General features: G+C 34.5%; 1 protein-coding gene across 1 annotated transcript in view; it reads right to left on the bottom strand.

The window, feature by feature from the left end:
* The window catches only part of Spt5 (Transcription elongation factor subunit Spt5), a 428,434-nt gene that overhangs the window by 170,676 nt on the left and 241,822 nt on the right, over positions 1 to 15,936 (bottom strand). Inside the window, 2 exon segments of the mRNA XM_090408290.1 lie at positions 2,033 to 2,188; positions 7,722 to 7,876. Of these exon segments, the coding sequence (XP_090264416.1) occupies positions 2,033 to 2,188; positions 7,722 to 7,876 (311 nt within the window).

The following is a 15,936-nucleotide window of genomic DNA, read 5'->3' as shown; positions in this document are numbered from 1 at the left end:
CATGTATGGATAGTGGGTTGGGAAAGAAGGTACTTGTTCACATTTGATTTAAATGACTGTATATTGTATTCCTTCGGGAAGACTGTTCCATAGTACAGCAGTTACAGGGATGAAGGAGGAGGAGAAGAAACTTGTTCTGTGGGTTTCAAGGTGCACTGTGAAGGGATGTTGAGCAGCAGCAGTTGCATGCATCCAACGAGCTTAATACTAAGTGGGGGAATTATTGATGCTATTTCAGATGAACATTTACCATGGAAATATTTGTAGAATACACATAGTCCCATTTACACCATATAACTGGAGCATTTGGAACAACTTTTCTCTTGGCACCTTGTCATATGCCTTTTTCAGATCTAAAAACCTTAAATACAGTTCCTTGTTATATTCCCATGATTTCTCAACTATTTGTCTTAAAGTGAAAATCTGATTTTGACTGTTTAGCCTGAACCTAGCTTGTTCTTATCCAAATTTCTCTTCCACAATTTTTTTAGCTGTTTTTCAAGAATGCTTGCATAAATCTTACCAGGAACACTCAGTAGAGAAATTCCCGTTTAATTCTCACATTCAGCTTTATTCCCTGTTTTACAGATGGGAGACTATGAGTGCTCCACTGAAATCATCTGGAATTTCACGTTCTGTATTAATGACAGAAGTCTGAAAAAGAAATTTCAAGAAGTTTCTAGTCCAAACTTTAACAATGATTACATCCACTTTTTAATTCCTGAATTGAGTCAGGATGTGTTTTTGTTTACAATGTTTATGGTCAGGTTTTTAGATTTTCACTAATTCTTCATGTTTCTCAACCTCCAACCCATCCCTACAAAAAAATTTCAGAGGTTGGAGTGTATTCCATTTGGCATTGGTTCTTGCCATCACTGTATTATACTCATGATTCCATTTAGATTCCATGTAAATCATGCAAGAATAAAGTGATAAAACCTTTACAATTATGTCTTTATTTTCTTTATATAAGTAAGTTGTTTTCATTTTCTTTTCTCAGTCTACTAATTCATTAAACAAATCCTTTATTTATGCTGTCTACAGAAAACCAGTGCATACTACAAGATACCATTATACTATATTCCACCACCATCTGGTGTGAGCAATTGCATGCACACACAAAAACATTTCCCAAACCCTACATGACAGTGCATACAAAATTTCAAGTGACAATGATTGTCCCGCTACACAGAACATAAAGATCACTATAGAAAAATTCTCATGACCAAACACACCCATAAGGATTAATCTAACTGGCCAATATTACTTACAATAGTTATATATGGAATTCAAAGAGGTATCTGAAATGTTATGCACTTTCACCCAATGCATCAATGATTCATATTAAGACATACTTTTCATTTCAATTTCAACAAAATGATACTGCTACATGTATATAGTTGTTTAATAAATGGTCCCACAAGAAACCCAAACCTAGCAAAATTAATAACTTTTTAAAGAAAATTAACTGCTTAATTTGATAGCAATTAAGCAAACCAGAAACTAAATAAATAAAAAAAAGATCTCATGTACTGATGATACAATAAAAGTAGAAACAAAAATTAATTACTGTTATGCAAGTAACAAATAACTATTTAGTCATGGAAAAACACAATATTGCATCACTTCAAAACAAAAACTTTTTTTTTATTAATATAAAGACAACTTTCCCCTCCTCAATAAGCTCTATTCCTATTTTCAAATGACTGCTACTTCAATCTCCAACTGATCACATTAATCTACTTACATGCTTTTTCTGTATATCACATTTTAAACATTTTCTTTTAAAGCTTATATTTTTGTTGACATTAAAATATTGTATGATATGTACATAATGCAACGATAGTGATTTAGAGTGCTGCTACTAGTCCACATATATACTAAAATACAATATAGGTATGCTAAATACAATACAGGTACACATATAAGTGTATCTATCCTTTTCCTGAATTCAAGATTTCCTGAATCAGCAAAATTCATGTGGTAATACAATATTTATGAAAACAGTTTTTAATAAAATAAGTCTACTCACCTCGTGCATAGTAAGATCTGAAAAGAGAACAACTATATTTTCTTCGACTCTTACAATTAATCCAGTATCACCTTCATACCTTCCTGCGATGACTTTCACATGGTCTCCCATTTTAAAATATTTTCGTAGTTCATGGGATTGGAATTCTAATGGATCCTGAATAAATTAATAGATATTGAAAATTATTAATACAGAATAATCACATGTTTAGATCTGCTGAACAGAATTAGTTATGTGCAGCTGAAGATTAGGTAGCATTAAAAATATGTTTTAAAAACTAAGTTAATTTTTTTAAACTTGAAAAACAACATGCAAAAATTTAGTTGGTTTAATAAATTATATTTATTAAACCAACCAGCTTCGTTACTTTAGGCAGTATTTTCCAAACACTTATAACTGTACATATCCTTTTAAATTTTAGTAAAGATGGCATATCCCCTCTAAAGCAAAAGCAACTGGAAGAAGTTATGTTTCATTCAAACACAAATAATTATAAAGGTGTTTATTTTTTAATATTTGCATTATAATAAATTACAAACACGTGAAACAATTAAAGATGCCAAGAAATTTTATTCCTGGTTTAATCCTTTATCAAAGTGTAAGCAAAGAAAGCTTGCATGTGAAGTATCATCGCAAATGGGCTACTTGTATACAGAGACTGATGACTTCACATAGATTACCTTAATATCCCATAATACAAAGCACATCCCCTTTTGGATGTGTATAATACTATGCATTATGGGAAGGGCCGCTACCCAGACTGCTTTTGACTTTTACTGAGGTTTCAATCTGTGGGAATGTGAAACAATTTGTTTTTAAAATTAATTAATACATTTTTAGTTATATGAATTCAATATGCATACAGTAGAAACAAAAATTATGAAATTTAAATTTTCAATAATAATAAATAAAAGTTGGCTAAGAAAAAGGAAATATAGCAGAGAGTTTCTGCCATGTAGTTGAAAATATTTGAAAATGTAAACTTTTAATGCTAACAGCTCAAACCATGGTAACAGCTGTTCGAATATGATCATGCCATCAACCAGATGTATGAGGTCATTTGATACTTGCCAAGAGACATTTGGTTTAGAACTTCCTTTCAATTTTTTAGTTATTAAAAAATTAATTACAGAGTAGACTTTCACTTATTTATAACAATATGATGAGTAAACAAAATTTTAAAAAAATGGCCTTGTACTCCTTAAAGACCTTTTGCACCCCCCCCCCTCCATCATTGGTACACATACTACACTTCAGGAAACACTGGTTTAGGATGTGTAAAAAACCATGAACACACACAGTAAAGTACGGATTATATTTAAGAATTTATGAAAATAATCACTATTAAAGTAAAATTCAACTTTATTTATGGTTTAAAAATAAAATTGCCTCTGTGCTGAGATTATTTTCATTCAAACCTTCAATAATACATCTGGTACCAAGTGTTGGCATGTGGTAACATTTAAATTATTAACATGCATATCCGTGTAGTCCAAAGATTCACTGTGGGAGGTGATCACTAACCATTATTCACACAATGTTAATCATATCTCTCCTTTGAGTCATATACAAAACAAAGAATGGCCATCTATTCCATTCATTTATCACTCTCCAAGCAAAAAATCTAGCCATTACACCATTGCTAACCACACCACACTCTTGCACAACCTTTTATTCTCATCCACCAAAGCAGATGAGAATAAAAAAGTTGTGCAAGAGTGGTCATGTATTGAAAAATTTAAATTTTTCAATAAAAATTTCAATAATTTTAAATTTAATTTATAATAATAATAATTTTCAAAATAATTTTAATAACAACAATAATTTTCAAAAATTTCAATGAAAGTTATGCAAGAGTGTGGTCATGTGTTGAAAAGTTTAAATAAATTTTTCAATAAAGTCTTTTAATAATTTATGTTTTTCTGCCTATTAGCTAAACATTGTAACCATAAACTAATTGCCATTTTGGTCACTAGCCTCTGAATGCTTTCTACCACTTCCACATCTCCAAGAAACCAAGGCAACCAGATCTTTACCTAAGTCTAGTTCAATAGTTTGCATTAAAGCTATAATAAATAGCAATAAGGTAGTGTTCACCCCCCCCCTCCTGAAGTGCATAACTTGATATTTTGGCACAGTGAATAGGCAACCATTATCCTTTGCTAACTATATTTGGCAATCTATTTATATCCTACAGAATCTCCACATCTTCACTGACTACTGTTCCTCCAAGTTCACAAGGGTGGCAATTCTTCCATGGGCAGGTCCATCCAAGTTCTATCATTATGAATAATAATAAAATGCACAAGATGGTATTCTTTAGGTTTTGCATCTTTGCCAGACCATGATACATTTATCCATATTTTGGCAGAGTCACAAATTCAGCACAGTCTCTAACTGACGTAAGAGTTAGTTACGTTCCACAAACTTTATGTAACTTGAATTTAATATCACTTAGATTTAATTCCTTCACCAGTTAATCACATGTGTGGCAGTGCATTAACGTTTTAAAGGTTATTTTTATTAGTTATTCCTTCACAGGGTGCACACATAAGTTAGATTTCAGTATGTGATTACTAATGTAAAGTAACATAATAAAGTATAAATCTTCTTCTTCAGCTATCTGAACCTCTAATGTTCTTTGTTGCCTTTACCAACTTCTTCCATTCCTTTCTGTCTTGACCTTGATTCTGGAAAGGAAACTAATTTTAGACATTTGGTCCTTTAAAAAACAGATTTAAATTTGTTTCAAGATTTTCTTGCATGTGTTACAAGATGCATTGTAAGCTGAATGCAAAGTTAGAGATCTGACCTTATCACACTTGTCTGAGAAGCAATGACTGAATAGCAGTCAGAAATTGTAGTAGTGTGCTGAGGATATTATTTAATCTGAGGTGTTTGGATCAGGAAAGTATAAACAGCAATCTGACCTTGGAGAAGAAGATCAGAAGTTGGAAAATAACTTGGTTTGGTAAATTTGGAGATTATATTTTGCATCTTCGTAATTCCAAAAGGCATGAAACAGAATCAGTTAGTGAAATATGTTCTATAATAAAGAAACTTCAGTGAAGTTGTGGTATGAGTTGCTAAGTGGTGAAGTGACATCTGCAGTGTATCTGGAAGGAGAGCTGGCTAAGAAAAGTCAAGAGTGAAGAGAATTATCTAGTATTCTGGCATGTAGATGAACTACTTGTGATAGTTTGTTATTAACAGCAAATAGCACAGCATCACCCCCGCCTCAGTCTGATAAGTTAAATTAAAGAAGGAAATCCAGATTAAATAGTGGTTCAATGACATAAAGACAGCAAAGATCATAATGCGTCATTTGAAAGGTTACAGCAGTACATGAGGTAAAAAACATTATGTAGTTAAATTAGTAAATAACATGTTTATTGAACAAGAAACCAAGAAACAAATTTAAAAAAAATTAGCAATGCCATCCCTACATATGAATAGGATTCATGATCGAACATGTTGGGATAAATTAACCCTTTGTAAAAGTTTAAAAACTATATGCAATTCGTTCAAACTGACAAGATTTGTGTGAGCATACAGTCAGTCCTTGACTTAGATGGAGTTCCATTCTGACATCAAAAGCTAAGAAATCATCCAAACTTTAACTACTCTGATTGCATTCTAATCTCCAAGTTAATTTCTATTAACTGTTCATAATTTTTTAATTCCTTATTTATTTTTAATCTGCACAAACTTTTACAACCCTCACAACCATCAAAAAGGTTGGAATCAATAACCATAAGGATATGTTAAAAATTAACATGCCTGAATGAAAAATGTGTAGGTCCATTTTGCTATATTTTTTTAACTAATTTTACTTCCTTCAAACCAGCTTGGGAACTATCTTCTTTCTTATCTACAATGGATATATTACCATCTAAAGTACCCTACTCCGTCATCCTTGCTATTTTAGACAGACTGGTTGCTCTGATTAGAATCCATGAATATCAAAGACTACACTGAAGTTTCAGAAAATCCAGCCTTGCTTCTCATGCTTACTGACACCAGGCACAGAGTTCTTTGGAATGAAACAAAGATTGTTCATTCCAACAAGTTAAAATTTGATAATTTTCCTCAATTGGAGGCAATGTAGCCACCTCCAATTGAGGCAAATGATCAGTGAGGGGTCTTCTGATCCTACAAGATATGACACTCAAAGTACGAGTCCCTTCCTTCACATTCTGCTTCAATTATCTCTCAGTAAGTGTATAAATTCTATTTCCTTCCTGCCATGTGATTTTCCTCCTCCTAATCTATGCTTCTGAAGTTGAAGTCCACAATAATAATTACTCGACTTGTACTCTCATACTGATACTGATCTGTTGATGGATGCCTCCTGCATCATCCCTGGTACCCCAAGCTTATAATAGCAACCAATTTTATATTTTGTTCTATTTGCCTCCATCTCTCACCATATTGACTCAAAAGAACTGCCATCTGCACAACTGACTCCTACTCTTGTTGGCTGTAATTCATTTGTCATAAGAAGTACCCCATCCCCTGTCCTGTCTACTCTATCCTGGAAAATACTAAATTCATCACATTCTATTCCTGTAACTACATCATCTGCTGTTAGCCAAGTCTCACTAATGCCTATATCTTTTGATGAAGTTGCACTAACCAATGCCAAAATCTCCTGCCTCTTATTCCTGATTCTACAGTATACAGAAACTGTAACATTCCCTTAGGCCAGGTCTGCAACCAACTCTACATCATGAATTGACTAATCTATTCAATATTGTTCCCTGAGGGACTAGATTCTGGAATTTTTCTTCATTCACATTATGACAGAGGTGAGAAGGACTGAGAACAGAGGATGATGAATTAGAGGTACTTAGGATATTATAACTATTTGCTGATGATATACAGTACTTGCAGAATGATTTGGAATGAAGGAAGGGACTGAATAGGCTGGAATTGTAGGCATGGGAAAATGGATGTCAGTAAATGTCAAGTCATTCACTATGACATGATTAGATATCCAAAGTCGTATTATATTGGTGGGATTAGGCAAGAAGAAACTGATGAGGCTAGGGATCATGGAGTGTTAGTAGATAGGAAGTTGAGGTTTAGGGACTATGTAGCAAAGAATGCAAATACAACTCAAAAGATAATTACAATGCTGAAACAAATGTTCACATGTATAAGGATGTAATTTTGCCTCTTTACAAGGCCTTGATAAGACCTCACTTGGACTATTGTGCGCAGGGCTGGTCTCCTGGTTTCCGTTGTGATTCTGATATATTGGAGAGAGTACAAAGGAGAATGTTAAAAATGATGTCAGGATTCTGTAATACTGATTATGAAGACAGACTGAGAATTTGTAGACTGCAAACACTAGCAAACAGGAGAAAGAGGGGGTGATATGGAGGGTGGGGAAAGGACAGGAGGGCATCCTTGGAAGCTGAGAATGAATGCCACTAAGAAGGGGGAGCTAGATTTTTCTCTCATAGGGTGGTGCATGATTGGAATGGATTTCCATTGGATGTTGTGAGTGCAAGTAGCGTGAATGAATTCAAGAATAAGTATGATAGCTGGTGAATGTAGTATGTGGCCTCCCTCGATGAGTCCCTGACTCCATGGAGGTCTCTCTTAATAATAATAAATCTTGATGGCTATAAACAAATATTTTAAGAAGAAAAAGAGTATTAAAAATAAACAAAGTTTTACATACCTTTAAATCTTCATGTTTCGGTATCATAGTAATTTTGTTACCATCTATGCTGATTATTCTTCCTTGCAAGTGGATTAATTCTCCTTCCGACACCTCTACATTGTCACCAGGTGAAAAATTATGACCTTGATCTTCTCTGCCACGACCTTCAACCACTAATGAAATATTTAAGTTAAGGCATACCCAAAATTAAAATATTTTCAGCTTATCTTATGAAATTAAGAGCAAGTGTCATTACTTATAAAACAAGTCCCTATAGATACTACATTTGCAAAAAAAAAAAAAAAGGATGTGGCAATGGGCTGATGTCGTATTCTCTTTCTCTGTCTCTCTTTCATGCACATATCCCATTTAACATCAACTCATAGGTTGGTTTTTGATGGTTGTAGACTGGATGTAGTCAGTGTTCTGACCAAAGCAAAACCATCAAAAACCAACCTACCCAAGGAAGAATATAAAGCTCTACAAGAAATGAAGAGCTACAGAGAAATAGTAATTATCAAAGCAGATAAGGGAAATGCCACTGTGGTTCTCAACCAAACAGACTATACAGGTAAGCTTACTTCTTTATTGTTAGATTGGTCTACCTCTCTATTGAAAATGATCCCACCAGCTCCCAAATCAGAACACTCCAAAGGTTCCTTAAGAAAGTTACTAACAAACTAAAGCCTTTTAACTCTAGACCCCCCCCCCAATTATATAGACTACCAAAAATCCATAAACAAAATGTGCCATTACATCCCATAGTGGATGGCATTGGGTCCCCAACATACAAATTAGCCAAACATTTAGCCAAAATGCTCACACACTAGAGTGGCAACACACCATCACTCATGAAAAACTCAGCCCACTTCAAAGTTCAGTATTAAAACACCTCTCACTCCAACACTGACATAATGGTCAGTTTTGATGTCCCCCCCCCCCAGCCAACTTCTTTATGGAGACTTTTGAAGAAAAAGCCTTAACCTCAGACCCACAAAAACCCACTGTTTGGCTATGCTACGTGGATGATGTGTTCACTACTTGGCCACATGGCTCAGATACACTCCACATCTTCTTAACACACTTAAACAAGCAACATCCCAGAATCCAGTCCACCTTGGAAAAAGAAAGACAACAGTCTTCCTTTCCTAGACAATCTGATTATATGCCAGCCTGATGGAGCCTTGGCTTTCTCGGTTTACAGAAAACCAACCCATACAGGTAGACACATTCACCAGCAATCCCACCCCTCCCCTCACAACAATATGGAGTTATAAAAACCCTATATAACAGGACAAAATTAATTTGTTCAGATGACAATGCCCTAACCTTTGAACTAAACCACATCCTTAACACGTTCTTAGCCAATGGCTACAATCCCCCAAAAATCCAGAAAATATTAAAAACCAGTTAACCACAACCCCTCCCTCCCTCCCTTCATAACAAAGATTACACTAAATCTATCACCATTCCTTACATCTGGGGCACCTCTGAAAAGTTAACCAAAATCCTAAAGAGATATGACCTGACAACCTATTAAAAACCATATAAGAAATTGGCATCCTTTATCTGCTCTGCCAAAGACCAGCAACTTCCCGTAGACCTACCTGTAAACTGTCCTACAATGGCCAAATAGGCAGGACAGCTAATATCAGGATATCTGAACACAAAGACTACATCTGTTTCCCCAATATAGCCACCACAGAATACGATGGAAGAAAGTCACTTTACTACACCGCAACAAATATAAATACTAAAGATTGTTCATGGAATCAGCCTCAGCTCTAAAAAACTTCCCAAACCTCAACAAATTTGGGAAGCTTGCATCATGAGAACATCAGCCAAACAGCCAAGACAACCCAATTTAACCCACTAGGGGGGCACTAAAGTCCTAAAAACCAACTAAGGGCGCCTTTAAGACTCTAGGAACAACGTTCCTAGACTGTTGTTCCTAGACTCCTAAAGATACTCTCTTCAGCCTCATTTGCTCATTGTTAGTGCCTGTGTGCACGTATCACAGTTTTATGTTCCCATGAAGATGGCAATGCAACATTGCTGAAATATAGGAGGTACTGTTTAAAGTTTTCTTTTAATTAATATTTAGTATACGATGTAATTTCCTGAAAGAAGTTAATAGACAGCATTATATTAAATAAAAAGGAGGGAGGGGGGGCATATGCCATTGGTTACAAATTTAATTTTAATTTTGGCTTTAATTGTAATCTTATTTTATAACTACCAAAAAGGTAACATTCCAGCATGTCGCTCAGCAATGTAAATAGGATTAATGTTTTTTCTTCTAGCTTCACCTTGTGATTATCCTAATGCACTTATGATGGTCAATTAGTTTCTAATTAAAATATTTGCAACAATTTCTGGCTGAGTTGCATTAACTCAATCAGGAAGGATAATCAAATAAATATTACTGTCACTATGGTTATATTAAAAAAAATAATAATAATGATAATAATCACAAATAATATCAAAAATACAGAAAAAATGCAACATTATTTATTTAATTATCCTTGTGAATATTTGTGTGTCTAATAAACTACTGTCACAAGTGCTAATAAAAACTCATTGAATGCTATACAGGAAGCATTTTGGAAATGAAATACTGATACCTTAAAACAAAACTATAACCTAAGCACCAATACACTATTTACAATTAATTAGTCTTTAGTAAATGACATATGCAAGTTGTTGTTGCTGCTGCTACACATCATCTAGTCATTTCTGACTAGTAGTGACTTGTGAATATGGACCTCTCTGTCTTTTATTTGTTCTTTTAGCAGTTGTATTTCTTATTAATAGGCTAGTTTATGTTGATTAAGCTCTCATGGTCTTCTTCTCTTTTTTATGTCCTCAACCTTTTCTAAACTGCTTTCAATAATTCATTTATTTACATGTGTCCAAAGCAAATTAATTTCTATACAATAAATGTCTCAATGAGCATTTCATCTTCGTATTCTCTAAAATTTTCTTGTTAGTCGCTCTTACTGTTCACATCCATAATTCAAACGAGTCAATTCTCATTTTGTCTTCTTAGTGGTCCAGCATTTACATTAATCTGTCACCAAGGGAAACACCATTGCTGTAATTTTCATGTCCTTACTAACATCTCTATTTTTCAGAATTTTTGTCAAGTTTAACATACCTTTCTGCCACAGCTATCCTTTTAATTTCAATATTTAGAGCAGTGGTTGCCAAAGTGGTCAATATAACGTTGTTAGGGATCGATTCGGGCTCAGGGGTCGATAGAAAAATATAAGACATCATTGTACAGGTAATATTTAATTCGGTAAACTTGGATTACCTCCATCCTGAATGACAACCCAATTAAGAGTGAATCGTGGGAACAGTGACATGAATATGACCTGTAAGATGGAGCAAGGTCATGAAAATAGTTACGGAGGCCAATCGTGTAAACCAAAATGACGTATTTACCAATAAATGGATGTCGGTGGTTTCGGCCTGGCGGGAGAGGGATTGCAACAAGTGAGTGGTTGCTTATTTATTTATACTTACACGTATTCGATCCCAGTTCTCATTTTTGCGCATCGACATACAAATGAGCGTTAATGTTCTAAAATTCATCAACATACATATTATAATTCAATCGTTATTCATTCACGAACTAAACTAATCTATGTTGAAGAGTTGAGCAGGGCTGGTAGTTTTGTACATCCTATATATATCTATAGGAAGATTGTATTATTGTTATATAAATTAAATTTTATATTTTATATATATTATTTATCTCTCCTATCAAATATGCAATGTTAAGAATGACGTCAAAAACAAAAATGTATCTGTTTGACGTTAAGCCAATATAATAATATATACTATATTACACATACAAGAAACACTGCAACTATAAAATAAACAATCTAAAAACTCACATAAGCGTCTTTTCTGCTTGTCCTATTATAATTACGTAATAGTAAAATAGAGGGGGTCGATAAAAAGTAAGAAACTCTTAAAGGGGTCGACGGTTAAAGAAGTTCAGCGACCCCTGATTTAGAGTGTGGCATCCATTTTAATTCCAGATCACAATAAATCAGAACTCTCAGCCACCTCTATCTTGTCTCTCTCAATCATCAATTCATCCAAGACGTTAGACAACCATAAATACAGGAATGCAGCTTGATAGTTAATTTGGATCTATAAATTCATAATATGTTTTCAAAGTTACTTGTTATAACTCTCATCAGACTACCATACTTCTCTATCAATGTTTTTCTTGGAAGGCACAGTTTTGCTGCTTGAATTCCTATCTCTAGAAATAAGAGATGAAGTATAAGTAATTATCTTACTTCTTCAGATCGTATTTCAAAAATTAGAGAGCAGAAAAACAAACTGCACTCAACTAACATAAATCCATCTGTTTCTTTTGACATATGTTGCTGTCTAATTTAAACGATATTCTACCATCTCACCCCCCCCCCCCCAAAAGGCGATGCACAATATATAGCTTCCTCACTCTTAAGTTAACACTGCCTTTCTATATAGCTTGTTCTGCAAACATGTTCTGGCAAGGCAAGTACTGCCATCTTATAAGCTTATCTTCCACAGTTTGAAGAAATGCCAACTAGACAGCGGAATAACTCATCAGCCAGTGACACACCACTGTCCTGCTTATTGGAGGAATGAAGTGGTTCCTATCCCTCCCACTTTTCTTTCTTATATGCATTGTAGTGGCCTTGCTGGACATTTTGAACACACTGTTATTAATAAATTAGGGAACCAGCATCTCCCCCACTTGAAGTTAAGCAGAATTTTACATAATAAAGTGATTTCCACAGGACAGTAACTAGACATGATAAAAAGATAATGCAGCTGGAGGAATTCATTCAGCTGGAAAATAATCATGTTACTGGTTATTTGGCAAGTTGTACCCAAAGTGAAGTAAAGGAACATTATAGAGGCCAAGCTGGAACTGAAGTCTGGGCACTTCCTGCATGGGAGTTATGTGCACAAGTCCTTAATCTCTGCTGCATGATATTTTCCAGCATTAACTCAACCAGGAAAGATAATCAAATAAATACTAATGTCACTATGGTTATATTAAAAAATAATAATAATGATAATCACAAATAATACCAAAAATACAGCAAAAAAACAAAAAATGGCACAAAATAATAAAAATATACTTAAAAATTTCAAAAGTAACAAAAATATATCTAAACCAAAATTTCACACTACAAAAAGCATTTCATGTTCATTTCAGCAGCATTCAGGGGATCAGTACCAATACTAATAAGGTACACTAACACTTACAGATCTGCTGTTCCTAACAGAATTCAAAATGGCATCCACTATAACTAGCTCACCTCAGGCTATTCCTTTCTGATTATCTTCTAGGAGACTTTAATGTTCAAAACTCAAACTTGCCACTCTTCTCTAACTTCACAGATCAAGATGGAAGGAAAGTCAAATCATTTGCTAAAAGCCATGATCCACTGCAAATTGTTAACCTACCAATCCAAATAACAGATAATCATTATCATTCCTCCAACACACACTAGACCTTTTCTTAATCAGCTTTCCCTCAAAATACACTGTAAACTTTGCCTCTCCTCTTGGCAAATCCAACTATAACCTTAACTGTTTCCTTTTCTACAGATCAATATCCTCCCAGTCAATCTGTGTCTCAGACCCTATTATACACTAAAAACAGTACAACTTAGATGACTTCTAGGATTTCTATGCTTCTTTTCCATGGTTTGATTATTGTGTCTGCCTCTCCTAATCCAAGTAATAATTTCAGTAAAATAACTGAAAATTATTCTTGCTGGGTACCTTTGTTTCCCACCACATGACTCCCTCTCTCCAACCACAAAAGTCCTATCCAAGAATTGGTTCATCAAAAAACATGCCAAAGCAGTTCAAGAAAAATATTTAGCATGCATTCAATAGTTAAAAACTACAGCTTCTCACTCAAACTCATAACAACAACAACAACAACAAAATCAGAGTAGATTTAATAAGAGCCAAGCAACAGGCTTGCCTTCTACATAGTGGCAATCAAGCCTTCTAGACCCTCACTAAGGTTGTTCGACATAACTTCTACTCTTCCTTGTTGCCATTTCTCTGTCACACACCTTGACGGTACCATGATAACATCATTTGCAGATAAGGCATCAGCTTTTCCTCCATCTGTTGTACAGATAACCAGAAGAAAGCTCCTCCTACAATACCATAAACTGCTCACAAAATGTCTCTTCTTGCCTTGTAACCAGAAAATAATAAAAAATCCGCACTATCCAAAATACCTATATCTATCCAATTCTTCTCAACACTTGTACTTTAGAATTAAAACCCATCCTGTATTTCCTATATAGCTTCATATTCATTTAGTGCCTACCCAACAACATGGAAGCAAGATTTTATCCAGTAGTCCCTAAAAAGGGAGAAAAGTCATCAAACACTTATCATTTCACTGCCACCTCAATACTCAAAGTGATGGAGAAGGTCACCAGCAACTAGCTTCTTAACTACCTGGTGACCCATCAGCTAGTAACGACCAGGCTATGGAAAGATTTGGAGAAACTCATGTGGGCACTCTTGATACTTCCAGGGCATTTCATTATGTGTGACATCGAAGTCTTTCCACCAAGGTATCATCTTATCTTCTGCCAATTTCCTCTCTGGTCATTCATTGTGCATCATGGTGGATTGCATTCCCTCATACATTTCTTTATCAATGTTTGAATATCCCAGGGTTCTGTACTCTGGCCCACATTTTTGATCATAGACATCAATGACCTTTTCTCTGTAAATTCAAGTCCTATTCAGTTTTGCTGATGACAGCAATTTCTATTCCGCTTCTTCATTCAAGGAACCGTGTAGTACTCAAATGATTCAAGTTTGATGATCTTCCATAACTACTATCTTAACCACTGATCTACTAATCATTATAATGATTAGTATTATTCATTGGTTAGTATGATTAGTATTATAATTCAGTAGATTATCATCATCCCACTTGATAATTATCAAGTGGGATGATGATAATCTACTGAATTTCGGTGCCATAAAAACAAAGTCCTGCCTCATTACTCAGAAGAAAGATCCTGCTCACTCCCCCACTATCACACACACCACTTTCTTTTGATATCAATCTGATTTCCAAACAAGATCAGTTTTTCTTCTTGGGCTGACTTTCACTCTTGGCTTTCCTGGCAAAAACATATCACATCCATAGCCTTCTCAGCCTCCAAAATATATTATTTTTATTGCTACATAGCATTTTTGCTATAACCATTATTTATAAATATATTGCTAATAATTTGCAATTCTTGTTTAAGAGCTTACTCATTAGAGAAAATTGTTTTTGAGATTGTTAATGACTCCAAGGGTGGTGATATAAGTTAGCATGTATATATTGGCCGGTATGTGTAGACTTGCAGTAAATAGTGAAGGATAAACTGCCAGAGGGAAGATGTGTAACCAGTGTACCCAGGAAAGGAAGGGAGTTCTGATTTTCAATTTTAATAGTAAATTATATGCACTCATGTTGTTTGTATACTCCAGATGATGACCTTAACGTGAAAGTAAAAACATCAAGTGATTATTTTGGTTTATATTAAACTGAAGATTTACACTCTAACACGGTAGTGTTTCCATAATTTTTTATAATGAATTATGATCACCATGTAACCATGAAGGAAAGGATTCTCATAATCCATAGAGATGTTACTTACTGTAATAATTGTGTCACAATTATTACAGTAAGCTAAAGATACGTGTTTCACTTTTGATCAGTCAGTTGGCAAGAAGCGTAGAAAGCAATCTTATTCCTAACTGCATTAAGCTGAAAGAGAAATTTACTTCTGCCAAAGCACTTCATATCTACGCATGTACAGAGAAAGCAATACTTAGGGAACAAATTCAAACAGCCTGCAAAAACCTAGCAATGACTCCAAATTGACCCCATTACATCTATAATCTGCATTCTCTAGTTATATGAATCCAGATATTTTGAATGTGGTTGAAAGAATCACTGATAATTCAGGTAAGCATATTCTGGTAAGTATTAAAGAAAAACTTTAAGCTAAATTTCATATTTTAAAACAATAGTGAAATATGAATGTCAATCACATGAATCTAACCAATCAGGATATCTCTTCCCTGGCAAATAACTCTAAAAGTGAACAACAAACAAGTGAGATGAGGAGTGACCAATCAAATGCAGGCAATATTCATGTGATCAACCTATCTAGCCACACTC

This window comes from Typopeltis vanoorti, chromosome 18 (assembly GCF_054136105.1).
Source record: "Typopeltis vanoorti isolate ZY-2024b chromosome 18, IOZ_Tvanoo_1.0, whole genome shotgun sequence".
Classification (NCBI taxonomy): domain Eukaryota; kingdom Metazoa; phylum Arthropoda; class Arachnida; order Uropygi; family Thelyphonidae; genus Typopeltis; species Typopeltis vanoorti.
Note: the sequence above shows the minus strand (reverse complement) of the source record. Positions and strands in the feature narration are given on the sequence as shown.